The sequence below is a fragment of the Canis aureus genome, chromosome 18 (genome assembly GCF_053574225.1).
Source record: "Canis aureus isolate CA01 chromosome 18, VMU_Caureus_v.1.0, whole genome shotgun sequence".
NCBI classification, from domain to species: Eukaryota; Metazoa; Chordata; class Mammalia; order Carnivora; family Canidae; genus Canis; species Canis aureus.
Genome location: NC_135628.1, coordinates 46,806,152 through 46,826,502, shown reverse-complemented (window position 1 = coordinate 46,826,502; position 20,351 = coordinate 46,806,152). Strand labels below are relative to the sequence as shown.

At 41.3% G+C, this 20,351-nt stretch overlaps 1 protein-coding gene and 1 long non-coding RNA gene across 3 annotated transcripts; one reads left to right on the top strand and one right to left on the bottom strand.

Moving 5' to 3' along the window:
• Positions 1 to 317: 317 nt before the first annotated feature.
• Positions 318 to 16,457, bottom strand: SRI (sorcin). Of its 2 annotated transcripts, none has more exons than XM_077857095.1 (8): positions 16,140 to 16,457; positions 14,925 to 15,008; positions 12,741 to 12,810; positions 6,079 to 6,122; positions 5,166 to 5,313; positions 4,654 to 4,767; positions 3,337 to 3,395; positions 318 to 1,766 (listed from the first exon to the last, which is right to left on the bottom strand). In XM_077857095.1, the coding sequence occupies exons 1-8, from the start codon at positions 16,440 to 16,442 to the stop codon at positions 1,740 to 1,742; spliced, it is 849 nt and encodes a 282-aa protein (XP_077713221.1). In that variant the 5' UTR covers positions 16,443 to 16,457; the 3' UTR covers positions 318 to 1,739. The 2 variants fall into 2 exon arrangements, with proteins under 2 accessions (XP_077713221.1, XP_077713222.1); XM_077857096.1 differs by lacking the exon at positions 16,140 to 16,457 and adding an exon at positions 15,886 to 16,020.
• Positions 16,146 to 19,108, top strand: LOC144288974 (uncharacterized). The gene is made up of 2 exons (XR_013357031.1): positions 16,146 to 16,683; positions 17,957 to 19,108. It is a non-coding gene; the product is annotated as an uncharacterized LOC144288974 (long non-coding RNA).
• The last annotated feature ends 1,243 nt before the right edge of the window (positions 19,109 to 20,351 follow it).

Here is a 20,351-nt window from a genome sequence, read left to right as displayed (position 1 = left end):
TCACCATTTCCTCAAACTATCCCTTCTTTATGGGACTCCAGTGAGACTAAAACCAACTCTGAGGGTGAATTCCCTCCCTCCTGGTCCTCTGAGCCCTCTCTGGCCCATTTCTGAACAGCTCTGGCTCATGCCAAGCTGTGTATGTAAAATGAAACCTAGAGTCACCAGATAACATAAAGCAGGCTGCATCACGGTCTGATATGCAAGCCCCAGTGTGACTATTTGATGTGGATGCATAAGCTAAGATTGTATAAATATTTATAAAATTAATGTATTGTAGCAATATTTGAAAAAAACATAACCAAGTGAAATAAGGCTGAAGATGCTTAGGAATATTTTATTTTTTCATTGGTTGACAACTAACTGATCATCTGAATGATAACTCTCACACTATGCCCTGAAGTAAGACACATACTCTGCTGGCAGGGAGAAAACAGGTGAATTTCACGGTTTCATGTGCTATGCTCTCTTGCAGAAAAGAGCAAACCAGGCCAGTTTTAAAATTTAAGAAACAGAAATACTATTGTTATACCAACACACTTTTTCATGTTCAGAACTACCCCCATGGAGTATTAACTTCCTTTTCAAAGGTGGGGAAGCTAAGAGTATCTGAGATGACAAAAATCACATATTCAGGAAGAGGCACAGCCAGCGTGAGAATCCAGATCTTATTTAAAAGCACATGATTTAAAAATTAAAAGAAAAAAAAAAAAGTCTTCCACTACAAGAGTAATACTTATCAGATGAAGAGTCATGGGAAGGAAGAAAATCGGTTCCTGACCCTGACTCCCAGGGGTAGCAGCACCAACATTGTGGTCCTCTCTGTCTGGTCCTTTTGCCATGTACAGTTTTTAAAGTGACTGTGAACACACTTAAAAGATTATTATCTTCTGATTTTAAAAGGAAAGTGCACACATTATAGAAAACTTGCAAAGTACTGAAATCTATAAAAGAAATTACAGTCACCTGGAATCTCATAAACCAAAAATGACCATAGTTAATATTTTCATATTATTACCTTAGTTTTCTATCAGTTTTCTTTTTTTATACAGTTAAGTTCATAATTTATAAGACTTTTAAGTAGAGCTAACAAAGGTCTAGGTGGTTGACGACAACAAACTTGGTGACAGATCATATTTGCCATTCAACTGATGCAGGTTTTCAAGAGAAAATAATCATTTCTGCTCCCTGTCCAATCATGAGGCCATCAAAAATGTGTAAGCCTTAAAAAGCTGGTGCTAAGTTCCCACTCAAGTGAACCCTATTAATTACCATGGGTTTTTGTTTCTGTTTGCATCCAAGTGAGAATAAATTATAAGAATACTCCATACATAAAGCTTTTACTACCATGTAAAAGCTCCTCTAGGAAAGACAAGAGCTGTGGTCTAATGAAAAGGTTTTTAAGAATCTTACAGTGAAAAATTTGGGCTAGTGATTTAAACATTTTGTACACCAAAATTTACATAAAAGGTTTAGTGAGAAAATAAAGCATCACTGACAATGGCTTTAGGAAATTATAAATGGGGTAAGAGACCTGATTTTATATTCGTAAAATTCCAACGAATTTATTATCAACACTAAAAACTTTGATTGTACATAAAGTAATAAATCTTTATGACAGCTAATAAGGAAAAGCTGCGCTGCAAGTTTACACACAGTGGCTGAAGGCAAAGAGTAAGAGCAAGAGAGAACTCCAATCGGAATGCTGTTGGTTGGTTGTGTTCATACGGCTTCTTGGTTTAAACGCTCATGACACACTGGATGAACTGAAAGAGAAAAATCCACATGATCCTGCAAACATTGCAACAAGTAATAGCTGATTTTTAGACTGCTTACATTTTATTTTTCTAATTTGAATTAAGGATTGAGAAAGATCCCGGTCTAAAATAAGAGTATATGGATGGAAGGGTTCATTTTGTAGGGGAAGCAGTCTAGTATAAAATCCAGTGGATATCTCTTCTTACAGAGAGCAGATTTTACTTCATTGGATAAAGAATTATTTAAATTCGTTATCCCAGACTCTACAAATGGCCATGGTAAAAGGTTCCTACTCAGAAATAACAGATGATACTGTTCCATCACACGGATGCCTCCAAACTACAGTGTGATCCCACCACTCACAGAGCACCTTCAACAGTTTACTCCCTTAAAATCTGCTTCGCTAAAATAAATCCTAGTTTGCAACTTTATATATGACCAGAGACAGAATATGGGACCTTTCCTCAGCAATTCAGAAACCCGGGTTTAGAAACATCAATATTCACTGTGAAATGTCTGCTTCACTATAAACACCAATAGGCTCTATTTTCTACCAATTTTTTCATTCTTCTGACGCCAGGGAGGCACTATGTACTGCTAATGCCTGCAGCACTGCTACAAAGCCAAGCTGACTATTCCTTTCAGGGAAGGGGGAACCCAGGATCAAGATATTTAAAATCTCTTAGGGGGCCCGTTGGAGGCACTTTCCACTCCATAGGCTGCCTCTCCATCTCTGGAAACAGTGACAGGGCCATCACCTGAGAAACTAATGCACGATAATGAAAACACCTTCAAGCAGAAGGAATAAACAAATTTACACACAAATCTTTTTAAATTATCAGAACTGTGGCAGCTGCCAAACTGAAAATGTCATCCTTGCAGTTTGTAATCATTATCACAGTGATTTCCATTCTGAAAGTGAGTTTTTTACATCCAAGGCTGAGCAAAAATAGAAACACTATGAAACATTTCCCTAGCTTTGTTATGTATATCCAACTAATGTCATCCAAGATGGCATGTGACTGCATTCCCACTGAGTCTTTGGCATTGTCCTACCTCCTCCAGTGTGGTTAGTAAATGCATTGTTTTAAACAAATGAAATCTGTGCCTTATGTCCTCAATGAACAACACAGGTGTGTTAAGTACAGTTTTGAGCTGTTAAATTTACTTCTCGGTGACAGAGATACTTGTTCAATGAAGGCAGAAACAGACACAACATCTGAATGGTGTTTTCCAAGGACATTTCTGATTGACATCTCCCAATAGCCCAAAGAAGGAGGTATTACTGCTTTCTCTCCTCAAATATTCTCAGAGCAATGATGAAACCTATCTCTGTGACCCAGCCAGTAAGTGGGACCAGCTGGGCTCCGAACCAAGTCTTTTAATGAAAGTCAAAGTGAACTATATGAGTAAGACTAGTAATAAATGAAATTAATAAATTCTGAATGGTAACTCCTAATCATTTAATCCTTGATTACTCAGCATCCTTAAGATGCTCTTCATGGCTAACTTCAAAACGGATGCCCAACTGGCGTACATCTTATTCATCTTTACAGTTCCGAATTTAGTGAGACTTACATCATCATATGGGAAATTCACAACACCTTGCTGAGCAGTATCCCGTCTTCGAAAGCTGTCTATAAAACACCACAGTAAAATCTATGGTTATTTTTAAACATCTGACATCACAACAGTAAATTATTTTGGCATTGGGTTCAAACTGCAGTAGTATTTGAGTTGTAAAATCAGCCAACATAAACAAAAGCCCACAGTAAAGAAGCCAACTATAATAACGTGGATAGATTTAATATACAACAGAGTAATACAGTGCAGAAATAACAGATGATACTGTTCCATCACACAGATGCCTCCAAACTACAAACTTCTTAATAACACAGATAGTGTTTAGGAAAATGGATGGATGGAGTTCCTAATATGGCAAATGGGCTATAAAAAATATTCCACCCCTCTGAGCTCTGTGCTATTGAAAAGGATTTACTTTAATTAAAAAAAAACAAAAACAAAAAACCTGGCCTCATACTTTTGTTAGGATGCAAAAGAAATTACAAACCCAGGTATTAAAGAGAGTAAAGACTGGGGTGCCTGGGTGGCTCAGTCAATTAAGTATCTGATTTTTGATCTCAGCTCAGGTCTTGATCTCAGGGTCCTAAGTTCAAGCCTCAAAAAAAAAAGAGAGAAACTAAAGAGAGGAATGGAACAAGAAAAATAGAAAAATATACAGAAAAAAGAAAAAGAACAAAGGAAATAGAAAAGTAGAGATTACTGATATAACCTCATCTAAGCAGTCCATACATTTGAAACAGATGACCACAGCTTTAAACTACTTTCCAACAGAAGGAATTAGGAGAGAGAGCTAATGAGTAATTTCACTCTCTTCAAATATTTTATATTCTAGGGAGGAATCACAGAGTACCGCTCATATGCTGATAAAAAAATGCACAAATTAGCTGATCATGTTTTGGAACATTTTTGTGAAATTCAGTTAAGATTTTTTTTTTAAGGATTTTATTTATTTATTCATGAGGGACAGAAAGAGGCAGAGACATAGGCAGAGGGAGAAGCAGGCTCCACGCAAGGAGCCTGATATGGGACTTGATCCCGGGTCTCGGGAATCACGCCCTGAGCTAAAGGCAGATGCTCAATCACTGAGCCACCCAGGAGTCCCTAGTTAAGATTATTTTAAAAGCAGTTTACCACTAATCTGAAAGGATTTCTGAAAAAAAAAAAAAAAAAAAAAAATAGTTATTCTGCTAGACACGTTTACTAGCAGTGTTTAAAAAGCCACTGAGGTTAGGGGGGAAAAAAGATTGTGGGCAACAGAAGTTCAGAAACACTTTACAAACACCCTGGTGAACACCACCTCAAAGAACGCACCTGTCAGGGCTCGCAGTTTGACACAGCAGGCGATGTAGTCATCAAAGGTGATCTTGCCATTGGTGCTGTATCGTTTTGCGATTGAATTCACAGCCTGGGGACTCAAATGAAAACCTGAGGAATGAAAAAAGGTAAAGTGTAAGAAAAAGATCATTAAAAGTCATCACAATTTTTTCAGTCTGGGAGTACTCATTTTTAACTATGAATATACACTAGGAATTACATATGTATTATGTACTTCATTATGAACATATACTACTTCTAGAAAACAGAAACTGCCTTTTTTTTATAAATTTATTTTTTATTGGTGTTCAATTTGCCAACATATAGAATAATACCCAGTGCTCATCCAAGTGCCCCCCTCAGTGCCCATCACCCAGTCACCCCCACGCCCCACCCACCTCCCTTTCTACCACCCCTAGTTCATTTCCCAGAGTTAGGAGTCCGTAACACTTGGTTTTGGAAATGAAAGGAGAATGATGTCTGCGGTGGCTGGAGTCAGCCATACACACCCATTGTGGTCAAGGCCTTCTGCAGTTCTTGAGGATCCACTGTTCCACTCCGATCACTGTCAAAACTGATGAAGTGTTGTCTCCAGCCATTCAGCACAGCCCAGAGTTCTTTAAATTCATTGAAACCCATTGTGCCTGACATATCTCTCTGAACCGTAATTAAGGATTAGAGCACCTTTATTTGGCAACATTTTCTAATGATTAAGCCAAAGCTCAAGGGTAAGGGAGTTTAACATTCTTTCTGCTAAAAAGGTTAAAATGTTACAAGTCCCTCTTGATGTGATACAATGAAAGGATACTCTAACCATATAATGAAAAGAGCCTATGGTGAAAAACCTCACAGTACAGATCACCTGTGAGATGTGATTACAAGGGAGTAAAGTGGGCACTGTGGGCCACACATGGAAAGGGATCTCGTTACCGGAACCCGACTGCACTTTCTGAGTGCCCTCGGCACTGCTGCTGGGGTCCAGGCATTCCCCTGGCAGGCCCTTCGAGACCTGGGGCTTTCACTTTTGGAAAATGAGGTGGGATGGAAGGCACTGCAGGATCAGTACAGGCTAAGCTGAGTCTAATAACTGTGATGTGAGAAATTCCACAGTGTGAAGGTCAGGTGTGAATCACGTGGGGCAAACAACGATAAAGCAACGATAAACCCTGATTTCACCCTGATTTCTATACTTGTTCTCTTCTGATGCTTCCTTGAATTCCTGAATAACCAACACTATATTTACTAAACTCCCTTCCCTTTTTGCACCAAATTACATGTTAAAAGTTAATGATTTCAAGAACTTTGTGGTCCTTTGTTACCTTATATTTACTGGGTATTAATTCTTAGATGAATTCTTTTAGGAGAAAATTTTTGGGGGAGGGGTGGTCAGGAAAAAACCTTCCAGCAGCAATCAAAGGATACATCCAGCATTGAAACCATAAGCCGACAAGTCTCCAGGTTAAAAGCTGTTAAATCAAAGAAAGTACATACATATTAATACAGTTTCAAAAATTCACATTACATTGCATACATTCAAATTAATTAGGAAAGTGACTATTTATGTACTCTGACTTTTATATACTACTTAATTTATGTAGAACTAAAGTACATGGAGCTTTGAAGGAGATTTTTTTCCAGGTAGTGGGGATTCCTTGTAGAACCTAAATTTGATAGGTGCCTGGGTGGCTCAGTCAGTTGGGCGTTTGACTTCAGCTCAGGTCATAGTCCTGGAGTTCTGGGGTTGAGCTCCATGTCGGTCTCCCTGCTCAGTGGGGAGTCTGCTTCTCCCTCTGCCCCTCACCCACTCTCATGCTCTTTCTCTCAAATAAAATCTTAAAAACAAAAAAATGAACACAAACTTGATTTTAACAACTTTAATAGAAATCTTTTTAAAAAGTATTGCACTATACTCTTAATATTTTTAGGTATGATAATGGTTTTGAAATTGAGGGGAGAATGTCCTTATCTTTTAGAAAAGTAAACACTTAAGTTATTTCTAGGTGAAATGAATGTTGTAAGATATATGGAATTTGCTTCAAAAGAAAATGGACAGAATTACAGATGAACTAAGTAGCAATGGCAACACATTGATAATTACTGAAACTGGGTGACAGGTGCACACAAGTTCACTGCATCATTACCTCTGTTCTTGGATAGGTGTAACACTTTCTATGTAATCATCTTTTTAAAGGTCTATAATCTTCATGCCTTTGAAACTATAATATAGTGAGCTCAATTCACCATGATGAGTAGGAAGAGAGGGTTGCTTTGTTCCTATACCTAACGGACTATAAACAGCTGATTTTGCTAATTCTATTTCATTAGTTTCTTTCCTTCCCCTTTAATGTCACACACTGAATGGTAACCTCCTACCTGAAATAGCCTATGACCTGGTTTCATATACAGTAAGTTTATATATGGAACTGGTAACTATGCTTGCCAGGTCTGTGTTTAGTTAAGAGCATTGTAGAGTAAGATACAATGACCCATTCAGGGATGGCCACTCTTCAGAAGCCTCTTGAGTTTACATACAGCTAGAGCATATTCTGAGGGCATTTCTATACCTCACTTAGAAAACCAAACTAGAATTTACCTGTTGGTTAATGGGCCTACTGATGAACTACCTAAGCATTAGCAGGTTACGAATTAAGAATTCCTTGTACCTTACATTGTGTTCATGGATATCAATGACTGGAAAACATAGGCACAAGGAATGTAAGGCTAGAAGGCAAAAGTGACAGGGTCACATGGGCAAAGCTGGCATAAACTCTGCAAGTGTATTGAAAGGCACACAGAAATAACATTTTTACAGCTCTTACTAGCTTTGTTTTTATCTCCAAGCAAACTGAATTTAAAACATATGTGAGCTAATTCTTCGTACTGTAATGTCTCCAAACAGTTCAAATTGTTTCCCACTTTTAACAGATTCCTATGTTTGGTATATCCTGGAACTTGAAATAAAAGGTGGGGGACTATTCCTACTTTGGCCCTTCAGACTCCATCCAATCCACCGATACAGCTCTTGAGATGACTGGAAGCAACACTTTCCCACACTTTTGAGAAAGAGCTGGTTGATTCTTCATTCTGGCTTTTCAGTTGTGTGGAGGTATGAAGTCTCTCTAAGCTAGGGGGAGAACTCTAGATGAGTATCAGAATCACCCAGAAGGTTTAAAAGATCCTGCTATCGGGGCTGAACCACAGAATAATTTTTCAGCTCTACTGAGATGTCGTTGACAAATAACATTCGGTAAATTTAAGGTATACAATATAAAGATCTGACATATGTATATCCTGCAAAATGATAACTACAATTAGATAAGTTAACATATCCATCACCTCACATGATTAACTTTTTCATATGTGTGATGAAAACTTTTAAGATCGACTCTCTTAGCTACTTTCAAGTATACAAAACAGTATTAGGTATAGTCCTCATCTACACAGAACAATTAAATCAGAATACCTGAGCATGGAACTCAAGCATGACTATTTTTTTTTTTGAAGTTTCCCAAAGATTCCAGTGAATAGCCAAGGTTGAGGCCACTGTTACTCTGAGTGTGATCCCTGGGCCAACCACATTAATATCATCTGGGAGCTTTCAAAACTACAGAATCTCAGCCTTTAACCTACACCAACAAAATCAGAATCTATATTTTAATACTATCCCCAGGTGATTTATATTCACATAAAAACAGCTGGTCGGTCTGGACCATCATCATCCGGAAACTTGTTAGTGATGCAAATTCTCAGGTCTCACCTCAGACCTTCTGAATGAAAAATTCTAGGACAGAGCTCAGCAATCCAGTGATGCTGAGGCAGCTAAAGTTTAAGAACCAGTGCTCGAGAAGGCCTGACAGTCATGACACAGACACACCTGTGTTTGACTTAAATCAAGGGTTTTGAGGGGCCATGAAGCAAACACCTTCCCTCTATCCCAGTGCTATGAATGTCACCACCATCTACTTAGTCACAGGAGCCAGAAACCTGGGAGTGTCCCCAATTCCTTGTCCACTGATATTCAATCACCTTCTAAATGGCTTTAGGACCCATCCATTTCCAGCCCACAGTCATTTCCTTGGTTTAGTTAGTATTTCTGTCACCTGTAGGATTCTAATGGCCACTTAACAGGTATCCCTGATTCTCCACGTTTCCCATATCCATGCCCCCCCAATTTGGTTGGTCTTTATCCTATATCCAGGATAGTATGTGCTTTTCTATATAAGATGTCCCAGTACAGATGTTCCACTGCTGTTAGCATGAAGTCCAAGCACCCAAGTGGCATATGAAGTCACACCTGTATTTTCCCAATCCAGCTAGTTTCCTGGCTCTTCATTTAACCTCCATATTCTATCTTCACGGTGAATTTCTCTCAGTTCCTTGACTGCACAAGCACATGCTCTCTCTCCTGAGTCTTTAGTATATGCTGCTCTATTTGCCCGGAACACAACTGCCCTGCCCTATCCCACTTGCTTCTAGGTCTGCCTCATTTCTACTTGACTTTCATTTCTCCTCAGTTTAATTATCGATTCTGCAAAGAAAACCTTCCTGACCACTTTCTGGGTTGTATGCCTACGTGATCCCACAGCCTCTATATTTCACTTATCCCAGTGCCTTCCACAATGTCCCACAGGCACTGTTTGTGGGTGCATATCCTTGCCGCTTGCACATGGTGGGCATCCATTAAAATGTGCTGGTGATATGACTGAATGGAACTTCTCGTCCCTATGTAGAAAGCTGTTACTCCTCTCAACCAGTCTAAGGATAGTTGGGGTTTGGTTTTTTTTAAGGATAGGTTTTTTTTTTTTTTTTTTTTAATAAAATCTAATTTTTACCAATACTTAAAAGTAATGTATAATCCCTGAAGACAAATCATAGTCAAAATACCAGTAAGGGTAGAGGGCTATGCTTTTTCCCATTTTAGACAATCTTCCATACTTGTTAATTCAATAAATGCCTACTAGGTACTCATTATGTGCAGGGCCCAGGATACCAAGAATACTGGAAATACAAATGCAAAACTGGATCCTGCTCTAGCTGATGGTCTAAGGAAAAGAGAAGTCATGTGTGCATACAACTCTAATCAAGGCAGAGAATGGGGAACCATAATGGAGACACCAAGCAGTACCAGAAGTATTGAGAAGTGAAAGGTTCCTTCCTAGTAAGAAAGGCTTCACAGACGAAGGAGCATTTAAGTCAAGCCTTGAATGATAGGAAAGATGGGGGACATCTGGTGACAGCCAAGTAGAGCTAGGGACCAGAATAACCAAAGAGAAGCAGGACAGTCCGGGTCAAGCAAAGGGAATGGGAGTATGTATGTTTGATGAGGCTGCAGTAGAAGATCTTGAATTCCTACTAAGCTGTTTAGCTTTTGCTTTATAGGCACTAGGGAGCTACTGAAGAATTTTAGGGGAAGAGAGTGACAGGTTATAGTTTTATGTCAGGAAGCCCAGAAAACTGGTCATCTTTTGTTAGAAGGATTTAAAAGAGGGAATGAGATGTGCAGTGAACAAAAGTGAATGAACAGAAAATTCACATTTTCAGACAGTTCTAATGAACTAGAACACTGATGTCTAACAAGTTTGGAAGGGGAAAATTCTGGCTCAATTTTAATTTCAATTTTTCCCCAGAAATAGCTTTTATTAATGCTAATTATATTTTAAATAATTTCAAAGGAACCTTAGCTATAATTTTACTTTACTCTCTCCCTTCTCCTGTTCATTCTACTAGAATGCTTCAGACATCTTTTCTTCCAGTAGAAATCCACAATGTAATGGACCTAGCAGGAAAACCCTACCTTCAGTTGTTTCTCTCAACTTTACCACAGAGTAACAACTACACTTAAGGGGAAAAAAGAAGCTGAATTACTAGCTTATAGACTAGAGCAACTTCTCTTATCAACTCCACCTCTGGTACGACTGCTTCTTTTAAACTGGAGAAGATGCTTGTAAGTACTGGATTGGAATATCCCTCCGCACTGCTCCCCCACCATGTGTGTTCTTTGGTTTGGAAGCTGGGTTTAAAAAACACCAATGGTGGGACGCCTGTGTGGCTCAACAGTTCAGCATCTGCCTTTGGCTTGGGGCATGATCCCAGAGTCTCAGGATCAAGTCCCACATCAGGCTTCCTGCATGGAGCCTGCTTCTCCCTTTGCCTATGTCTCTGCCTCTCTCTTTCTCTGTGTCTTACATGAATAAACAAAATCTTACACACACACACACACACACCCCAATGGCTGTATAATTTCTGTATTATAAAACTCTGACACCTCACAAGAAGGATGGTTTTATGGTTCCTTACTGCCTCCACAACCAGATGACAGTAAGCAAATAAATTCAATCATATGGTTCTGATGACTCAGGAAATATCTTCCCCATAACTCAATGATCTAAGGCCATTGCTAAACATGATTTTCTCATATGAAATGTTTCAAAGGACTATTCTCCAAGGACATAAATTCATTTCTTAGTCAGATCTTAAAACCTGCCACACCTCTTCTACCAAAAGGGTACAGAATAATAGTTTATGTTGGGACATAGCTCACTTTCACAAACCCTGCTATTAAACCTTCTTTGTTCACTAGCCCCAACTGCTTGAGGTTAACAATTAATAATTTAAATGTATTTCCTACAACAGGAAAAAAAAATCCCCTATCTAGAAAGTGTTTCTTTTGTAAAGAACCAGATTAAATGAGAAATGTAAAAGGTTCCTCTTTCATATTTCTCCAACTAGGAAATATTAATGGGATCTGAAGTCACATAAAAGAAAGGGTAATTAGATGTGCAAATAGTTTAAAAAGAGAGCCATCTAGTAAATATGCCACGTCGAACAGCTAAAAGATGCCATTATAAATCTTCAGGTGTGATTTCTAGTTTGAGCATTTTAATACACAGTCTACCAACAGCTAAGGCTTTGATTTGATGTTCTGTCTCAGTTAACCACTGGCAATATCAGCAAGTCAAGACACTATTCTCTACTTTGAGTATTTGTCATGGTCAAGATCTGATCTGAAAAGAAGCATATGGTATAGTGCATGGGATGATGAGAAGCACCGTTGGGATGCAGCACTTCTGCAATACTTCCTTATCTGCAGCCCTTGACAAAGAGCTCTTTCAAAAGGCAGGAATGTGGTGTAAGCACTGAATTTTAAGGCAGAAGATCCAGTCTTTGAGGAACTGAGGAAGCAAGGTGGAGGAAGACTAGTGCAAAGAGTTTAGAAATAAGGAAGGGCACTTCCAACTTAGCCCACACACATTCTCTGAGGTGAAATGAGAAATGAAGACAGACCTGGGGGATGTCATGGCAAGGATTCATGTTGCCAGCACCATACTCAGGAAATAGGAGTGCAGAAGTGGCTCCCTGGGGATGAGAGTGGGGCTCAGCTACTGTGGGGAAGGTGGACAGGATCAGCCACTCAGAACCAGGAGTGCAGGACATGTCACTCAGGGACCAGCTGTACAGGACCAGCCACCCCAGACCCTAAGTGCCATCAGGCTCAGGACAGAGTCGACTTTTGGCAAATAGTCGTAAATGTTAGTTCCTGTCATTGATGACACCCGACCTGGCGGATTTCATTTCAGCACCCTACCGTGAAAGAGGCCACACAGACTGGCTCATTGCTTTGAATCCAAATCCAAAAGACCCAATCAACTGGCAGGCGGGTAGTATAGAATGATTAACAACTATTTTCATATATATATACATTTTTTTATTTATATATTTTCATTCATTCATTCATTCATTCATTCATTCATTCATTCATGATAGACATAGAGAGAGAGAGAGGCAGAGACACAGGAGGAGGGAGAAGCAGGCTCCATGCTGGGAGCCCGATGCCGGACTCGATCCCGGGACTCCAGGATTGCGCCCTGGGCCAAAGGCAGGCGCTAAATTGCTGAGCCACCCAGGGATCCCAACAACTATTTTCAAATTAACATTTTGTAATGAACAACCAAAATTAGCTTTGGAAAGTCCAATTTTTGCTAAGTCAGAAAAACCCAGTGTCCTTGAAGGCTATCATCATAAGTAACAGTTAAAATATGAAACACGAGAGTACTTCTAGAGAAACTTTGGGACTGTCAACTCACGTTTGTATCCTCCAGCAATGCCTGACTGTGTCAGGCACCTCTGCAATTCATCAGCATCTATTTGCCCATCCTTTTGAAAAAAAAAATAAATAAAATAGGAAGAGGAATTACAATAGTGATCGGTACCTTTTAGTTCTTTGTTCACTTTCACAGTGTATTATTTCAGCAATAATGATAAAGAAAATGAGCATTTTCATGCATGACACTTTAAAAAAGAATACCTTCCAAAAACAGGCATTCCTTTCTCCATTCCACTTTCAAAAATAATTTAATGATGAAAGAAAAACAAATTAAGTTCTCTTCCACAAATGCATAATTAGGGACACAAACAAAAAATGCATTTCTTGATACCTAAATAAAGTCAGCATTCAATTTCAGACTCTATTCTATTTTATTATTTTATTTTTTTTCAGACTCTATTTTAAATAATTATTACATAAGAATTTACAAAGTCAGAAAGCTGCTCACATCTATACTTTAGTATTACCAGTATCTTTTCATTATTTCCTCTAAATGCCTCAATTAGATTTGGCATTAAATTTTCAGGTACAAGATTCCTTTTTTAAATAAAACACTGAGGGGAATTCAGTTTCTTCCACTGATGCCTAGTATTTCTAAATGTATGAATAAAACTCGTCTCTGTCTTGAACTACTTTTCTTTTAGCCTCAACAGGGAAACTGCCCATTAAGCACTTAAAATTATTTATATAGTTGCTTAAAAGTCTTATTCCTCTTTCTAGCTTTTGGGGGTTGGTAGGAGTGGAGAACAGGGCACACACCTGATATCCGTAAATAAAATGCTTGGATGAAACAAAGAGAAGCCTTCCTGATCACCTAGGCTTCTGATGAGGCATAATGGTTTTCCAGAATCACAATTTCATCTGGAAGATAAAGGTTCCTGGTGCCTATTGGTGGGCTGATCAAGTTCAGAAATAGACAGATGTTACTTTTAGGGATTTAAAAAATAAAATACCCCAAGCCTCAAGTCCAGGCATATCGTAAATTCTAACCAAGGAGCAGGAACAATAATGTGAAAGACAATGGATATGCTGCTGTAGGCCAGGGCCGCTGCAAGGTAAGCAGGTGGGGTCATTTACAGGACTGGAAGGATAGGCAATCTAAGAACTCAAGTCTTGAGCTTTGCCCTGTCTTGTGGTTTCAAAGATACAGATCACTAACAGATTAAGCAGATACTTCAAGGGAAGCTCTTTCAGTTTTAGACACAATTTTCCACTCAATTTCTTCAACTATATTTCTCAGAATGCTGTTCTGAAAGGCGGCCTTGGGTTTTTATCCCATAACATTTGATAGCATCTTCACATGAAGATTATGTTATTTCTTGTTTTTGATCAAAACAAAGCAAAATCGAATTTCTAAGACTAAACATCCCTTCTGGACATGTCTGGGTTATACCAGCGGTGTATTTACTGTACACAGTGTCCTGGTGAGCAAGGGATGTGTCCTCCCTCAACGTACACCACCCCGTCCTACAGCTCAACCAAGAGAAGTGAAAGGTCTCCAGGAGCTAACACTTGGGTCTCTCTCGGTCAACAGGCCACAACACCTTTTAAGGACATGGAAGAGCTGACCTAGAATAGGCATCAGCCTTAAAGAGAAACCAAACTGCTCACAAGATTAACTTCCTCACAGTAAGGCAGTAATAACTTTCTTATTTTGAAGCTGGTAGTCTAACACAAGAACCTATTTCTTAGGGGGTAACTGATTAACAATCGAATTCAACCCAAAAAAGTGTTCATTAGAATCTGACTTCATAATTACCGGTATGTGTCTTCAAGTTGTACAAACAAGGGCTTGTGGTCGTCAGATCTAGAATTTCTCCTCTGGAAACCACCATGGACCCTGACAATTCATAGTCCTAATAACATCTTTCTACTTCACAGATCTTCACAATATATTTATAACCCCCTATTCCTGTTTAATCTGACCCTAATTCAATCACATGTTTAGTTTGAATTGAACTAACATAAATACAGGCAACACTTTGTCCTATTTGTTCTGAATATTCAGAAATAAGTAACTATCCATTTCCTTCTCTCTTTTTCTCTTTTACAGAAGCAAAGGGATTCTTCTCCAGAGGAAAGTTCTTTTTTCCATCCCACTCTAACCATGGCTAATACAGAGGCAGACTCTGACAATTCTTGAATATTAAGGGGAAAAGCTAACCTGTCCAGCTACGGCAGCAAAGTAACCATAGAGCGGATCCTGAGTTTGTCCGGGAAACGTAGGTCCTCCGGGGGCCCCTCCATACTGTAAAACAAGAAGCACAACAGCATCATTCCGCTGAATCCAGTTTTATTCTTTCACCACTGAATGCTTTTGTGCAAAGGCAGGCAACTGCCCGCCCTCCGCAGGATGGTTCGCCTCCCCAGCACCGGGCACGCTTTAGCTGCAATCATTCCACCCCTTCTCTCCGTTCTCACCGCATCAGGATTCAAACGCCGGCGGCTTGGACCACGGTGAGTGGTGCTGATCGTGCCAGCCGCCTACGGGAAGCGACTCTAAAGCTCCCCGCCGGCCTGCAGGTTACCGAGGAAACGCAACCGCGACGAGCAACTTACGAGCGGGGCGCGAAGTGTTCTCCTTCTACTTTTAGAGCGTTGAAGGGATCTTTCGCGGCGGCCCGGGACAGGTGCACCCCGGCTTCGGGGTCTGGGTTGGGCCGTGGGGCGGACGACGCGCGACCCCGGCGCCGCGAGAGGAGGCCTCCCTCCGCCAGGGCTTTCCCCGACTTTTAAAAAAAATCTCTCACTTGCTTTCAAAGAGGGGAGGTGGCTCTCCGGACCCTTCGAGATTAAAATGGCTGTTTGCTCTCAGGGGAAGAAACCGGGAGGGGGAGGAAGCCGATACCCAAGGCCGCGCATCCCAGGCACCGGGGAGGGGGCGTGGGGGGCTTCCCGGGCCATCACCCCCCACCCCCACCCCCACCCCCACCCCCGCGCCTCGGCCCCCACGCGGCCGCCCGCAGCGCGAAGAGGCGGGGAGGAGGAGGGGGCCTGAGGATGGGGCCGAGCGGCAAGGGCCTGCGGCGAGGCACCGCCCCGCGGAGCGGCCCAGGGCGGCCTCCCGGCGTCCACGGGGCCCCGGGGCCGCGGCCCGACTGCAAGCGCGCGCGGGCTCCACTTACCCCGCCCGGGTAGTACCCGCCGCCGGCGCCAGGGTGCCCCGGGTACGCCATGGTGCAGACTGCGCCGCCGCCGCGCCGCCGCGCCGCCTCCCTCCCGCCGGGGCCGCCCCGGAGCGCACCACCCGGGCGGGGGGGGACGCGCGCCCGAGCCGCCCCCGCCCCCGCCCCCGGCCCCGCCCCCCGCCCCGCGCTGTCCCGGCCCCGCGGGCGCCCGCCCCGCTCTGACTGCCCGGGGCCCGCGGCGCGGCGCTCACCCGCCGCCTTCCTCCCCGCGCCACGAATGGCACGTCCCAACCCAGGGCGGCGCCCCGGGGATTCTCGATTTCGTCCTGCTGCCTCGGTTCTGACGCTCCCGAGCCTTGCGGGCGGCTTCGGCAGTCGGGCCTCCCGGGCTCCCGGGCTCCCGGCGGAGGGCGCTTTTGGGAGGCAGGGGCTGCACGCTGGCCCCAGGGGCCGCTCCTGCACGCCTGGGAGGGAGGGGGGCGTGGAAAGAGCAAAACATGGAAACGCCCTTGGAAAACAGGAAAAAGCTTCAGGAACTGTGTGCGAGAGAGCATTTGGCTCGCGGTTGCACAGTTCACCGCGAGGGCACCCAGTCCGGTCCTGGTTCAGCTGCGGCGACACCCAGGGAGGACAGAGGCCCCTCACTGGCAGGGCCTCCCCGCCCAGGCTCTCGGGGAAGGAGTTGTTAGAGTTATCTCGATGATTCAGGCGATACGACCACTCTTCCCAAAAAATTACTCAGCTACTTTTTTATACGAGGAAACTACAGCTAGGAGTGTGCTGGTAAATCGGAAGGTGAGAGGTGAGAACTCTTCCCGGAGGTAGATTCGGAAAATGGTTCTCTGCATACGTTTTCCTTTCTCGCCTGGTTGAACAGTCCGATGTGAGCAATTCAGGTGTCAGATTTTCGTTTGGTTTCGTCTCATGTAATTTCAGTCCTAAAGAATTTTTTTCCCCCCTGAATTTTATCGTTTTAAGAAATGCATTCATAAAAAAAAAAAAAGAAAAAGAAAGAAATGCATTCATGAGCAACATTCAGGGTATTTGCTATGGCGGTTGCACGGAAAAATTGAGCGTCATCAACATTTAACAAATACTGGATCACCTGCAGAGTGTGGTGATGTGCTTGCTCAGCATGGTAGACGGGGTTCCTCCACTCCAAGTCCCCGGGCTGTGTTCCCACTGGGGTCATTGTTTTTCTCTTCCTTCCAAGTCCCCTTTTTGGATAATCAGACTCCAAAAATGAAAGTCCTGAACTGTCAGAACAATTTTAATAATCCCCGTTGTTACATATCAAATAAACTATAGATTACCTTTTTTTTTTTTTTTTTAAGATTTTATTTATTCATGAGAGACACAGAGAGAGGCAGAGACACAAGCAGAGGGAGAAGCAGGCTCCATGCAGGGATCCCGACGTGGGACTCGATCCCCGGTCTCCAGGATCAGGCCCTGGGCTGAAGGCGGCGCTAAACCCCTGGACCCCTGGGGCTGCACTGGATTAACTGTTTTAGGTTTGATTTAGGAAGTAGGAAGTAGACTATTGTTTTCAAATACCAAAGCGATTATCAAGATAGATTAGACATTTTATGAGTCCTTTGACCTCTGTGGGGTTCTTTTTTTCTATGTATGTATGTAAGAACAACGCACGGGAGATCTGTCTACCCTCTCAACCAATTTTTAAGAGTATGATACAGTATTGTTGACTGCATGCACAGTGTGGTACCGCAGGGTCTCTAAGGTTTTTCATCTTGCCTGACAAAATCTATACCCCTTGAACAGCCACTCCCCATTTCTCCTTCCTCCAGCCCCTAGCAACCAGTATTCTACTTTCTGTTTCTATGAGCTTGATTATTTCAGATACCTCATATGATTACAATAACCAGGTATTTGTCTTTTTGTGATTGGCTTATTTCACTTGGCATAATGTCCTTGAAATTTATCCATGTTGCAGCATATCGCAAGATTTCCTTCATGAATCTGGATAAAATTCCATTGTAAGAGTAGGTCACATTTTTAATCCATTTATCCTTAAACTTTTTTTTTTTTTTTTTTTTTTAATTTATGATAGGCACACAGTGAGAGAGAGAGAGAGGCAGAGACACAGGCAGAGGGAGAAGCAGGCTCCATGCACCGGGAGCCCGACGTGGGATTCGATCCCGGGTCTCCAGGATCGCGCCCTGGGCCAAAGGCAGGCACCAAACCGCTGCGCCACCCAGGGATCCCTCCATTTATCCTTAGATGGACATTTGGGTCGCTTTGGCATCTTGGTTATGGTGATTAATGCTCCAATGAACATGGCTGGAGTAAATAGCTCTTTGAGATCTCATTTTCTATTCTTTTGCGTATATGTTCAGAAGTTGGAGTGCTGGATCATATGGTAGTTTTATTTCAAATTTAAATTTAACTTAATTGAGGAACCTTTATACCATTTTCCATGGTGGCTACACAATTTTGCATTTCTACCAGCAAAGTGCTAGAATTCTAATTTTTCCACATACTTACCAACATTTATTGTCTGTTTGGTTTTTTATTTTATTTTTTTGATAATAGTCACCTGGACAGGTGTGAGGTGATATCTCAGTGTGGTTTTGATTTGCATTTCCTGATAATTAAAAACACTGAGCATTTTTTCATATACTTGTTGGCCATTTGTATATCTCCTTTGGAGAATGTTTATTAAATTCTTTAGCCCATTAAATGTTTTCTAATTTTAATTCCAGTATAGTTAAATTAGTTTATATTAATGTTGGGTGTACAATATAGTGTTCAGCAATCTATACATTACTCAGTACTCATCATGATAAGTGTACTCTTAATCTTCTTCACCTATTTCAGCCATCCCCCACCTACCTTCCCTCTGGTAGCCACCAGTAAGACTCTGGTTTGTGGTTTGTCTCTTTTTTTCCTTTGTTCATTTGTTTTGTTTCTTAAATTACACATATGAGTGAAATCATATGGTATTTGTCTTTCTCTGACTGCTTGGCATAATACTCTGTAGTTTCGTCTATGTCATTGCAAATGATAATATTTCACTCTCTTTTATGGCTAAGTAATATTCCACTATATATCTATATCTGTATCTATATCTATATCTATGTCACCTATATATCTCACCTCTTCTTTATCCATTCATCCTTCTATAGACATTTGGGTTGCTTCCATAATTTGGCTATCATAAATAATGCTGCAATAAACAAAGGAGTGCAAATATCTTTTCAAATTAGTGTTTTTGTATTCTTCGGATAAATACCCAGTAGTGGAATTACTGTATTATATGGTAGTTATATTTTTAATTTTTTGAGGAAACTCCATACCGTTTTTCACAATGGCTGCATCAGTTTGCATTCCTGCCAATAGTGCAAGAGGGTTCTCTTTTCTCCGCATCCTTATTAACACTTGTTGTTTCTTGTGTTTTTGTTTTTGTTTTTGTTTTTGTTTTTGTTTTGAGAGAGAACATACACGAGTAGGGGAGGAGAGGCAGAGGGAGAGGGAGAGAGAGAGAGAATCTTAAGCATGGAGCCTGACACAGGGCTCAAATCTCATGACCCTGAGATCATGACTTGAGCCAAAATCAAGGGTTGGGTACTTAAACCAATTGAGCCACCCAGGTGTCACTGTTTCTTCTATTTTTGATATTAGCCATTCTTAACAGGTGTGAGGTAATGTCTCATTGTGGTCCTGATTTGCATTTCCTTGATGATCAGTGATGTTGAGCATCTTTTCATGTGTCTGTTGGCTTTTTCAGCCCATTTTAAAATTGGGTTATTAGTTTTTTTGCTGTTGGGTTCTAGGAGTTCCTTATATATTTTGCAGACTAACTCCGTATCAGGTATATAGTTTGCAATTTTTTCTCCCATTCCATGGTTTGCCTTTTCATTCTGTTGTTTCTTTCGCTGTGCAGGAGCTTTTTATTTTATTTTATTAATTTTTTTTGCAGAGGGCAGCCCGGGTGGCTCAGTGGTTTAGCACCACCTTCAGCCCAGGGTGTGATCCTGGAGACCCGAGATCGAGTCCCACATCGGGCTTCCTGCATGGAGCCTGCTTCTCCCTCTGCCTGTGTCTCTGCCTCTCTCTCTCTCTCTGTCTCTGTCTCTGTCTCTCTGTGTGTGACTCTCATTAATAAATAAATAAATAAATAAATAAATAAATAAATCTTAATTTTTTTTTTTTTTTTGCAGAACCTTTTTAGTTCATGTAGTCCTATTTTTGTTTTTGTTACTTATGCTTTTGGTATCATAGCCACAGCCATGAAATCATTGCCAAAACCAATGTCATGAAGACTTTCCCCTATGTTTTCTTCTAGAAGTTTTATACTTTTCAGTCTTATATTAAGTCTTTAATCCATTTTCAGTTGATTTTTATGTATAGAGTAAGAGAAGAGTCCAATTTTATTCTTTTGTGTGTGGGTATCTGATTTTCCCAAAACCATTTGTTGAAGAGACCATCCTTTCTCTGTTGTATAT

Excerpts from the sequence above, each read along its gene's own strand:
- SRI (XM_077857095.1), bottom strand. The coding sequence starts at position 16,442 with ATGCTCTCTCGCACACAGTTCCTGAAGCTTTTTCCTGTTTTCCAAGGG. Across the intron at positions 12,811-14,924 it reads TTGCTGCCGTAGCTGGACAG|GATGGGCAAATAGATGCTGA; the intron begins GTTAGCTTTTCC and ends TTTTTTCAAAAG. Across the intron at positions 3,396-4,653 it reads CAAACTGCGAGCCCTGACAG|ACAGCTTTCGAAGACGGGAT; the intron begins GTGCGTTCTTTG and ends GGTGTTTTATAG.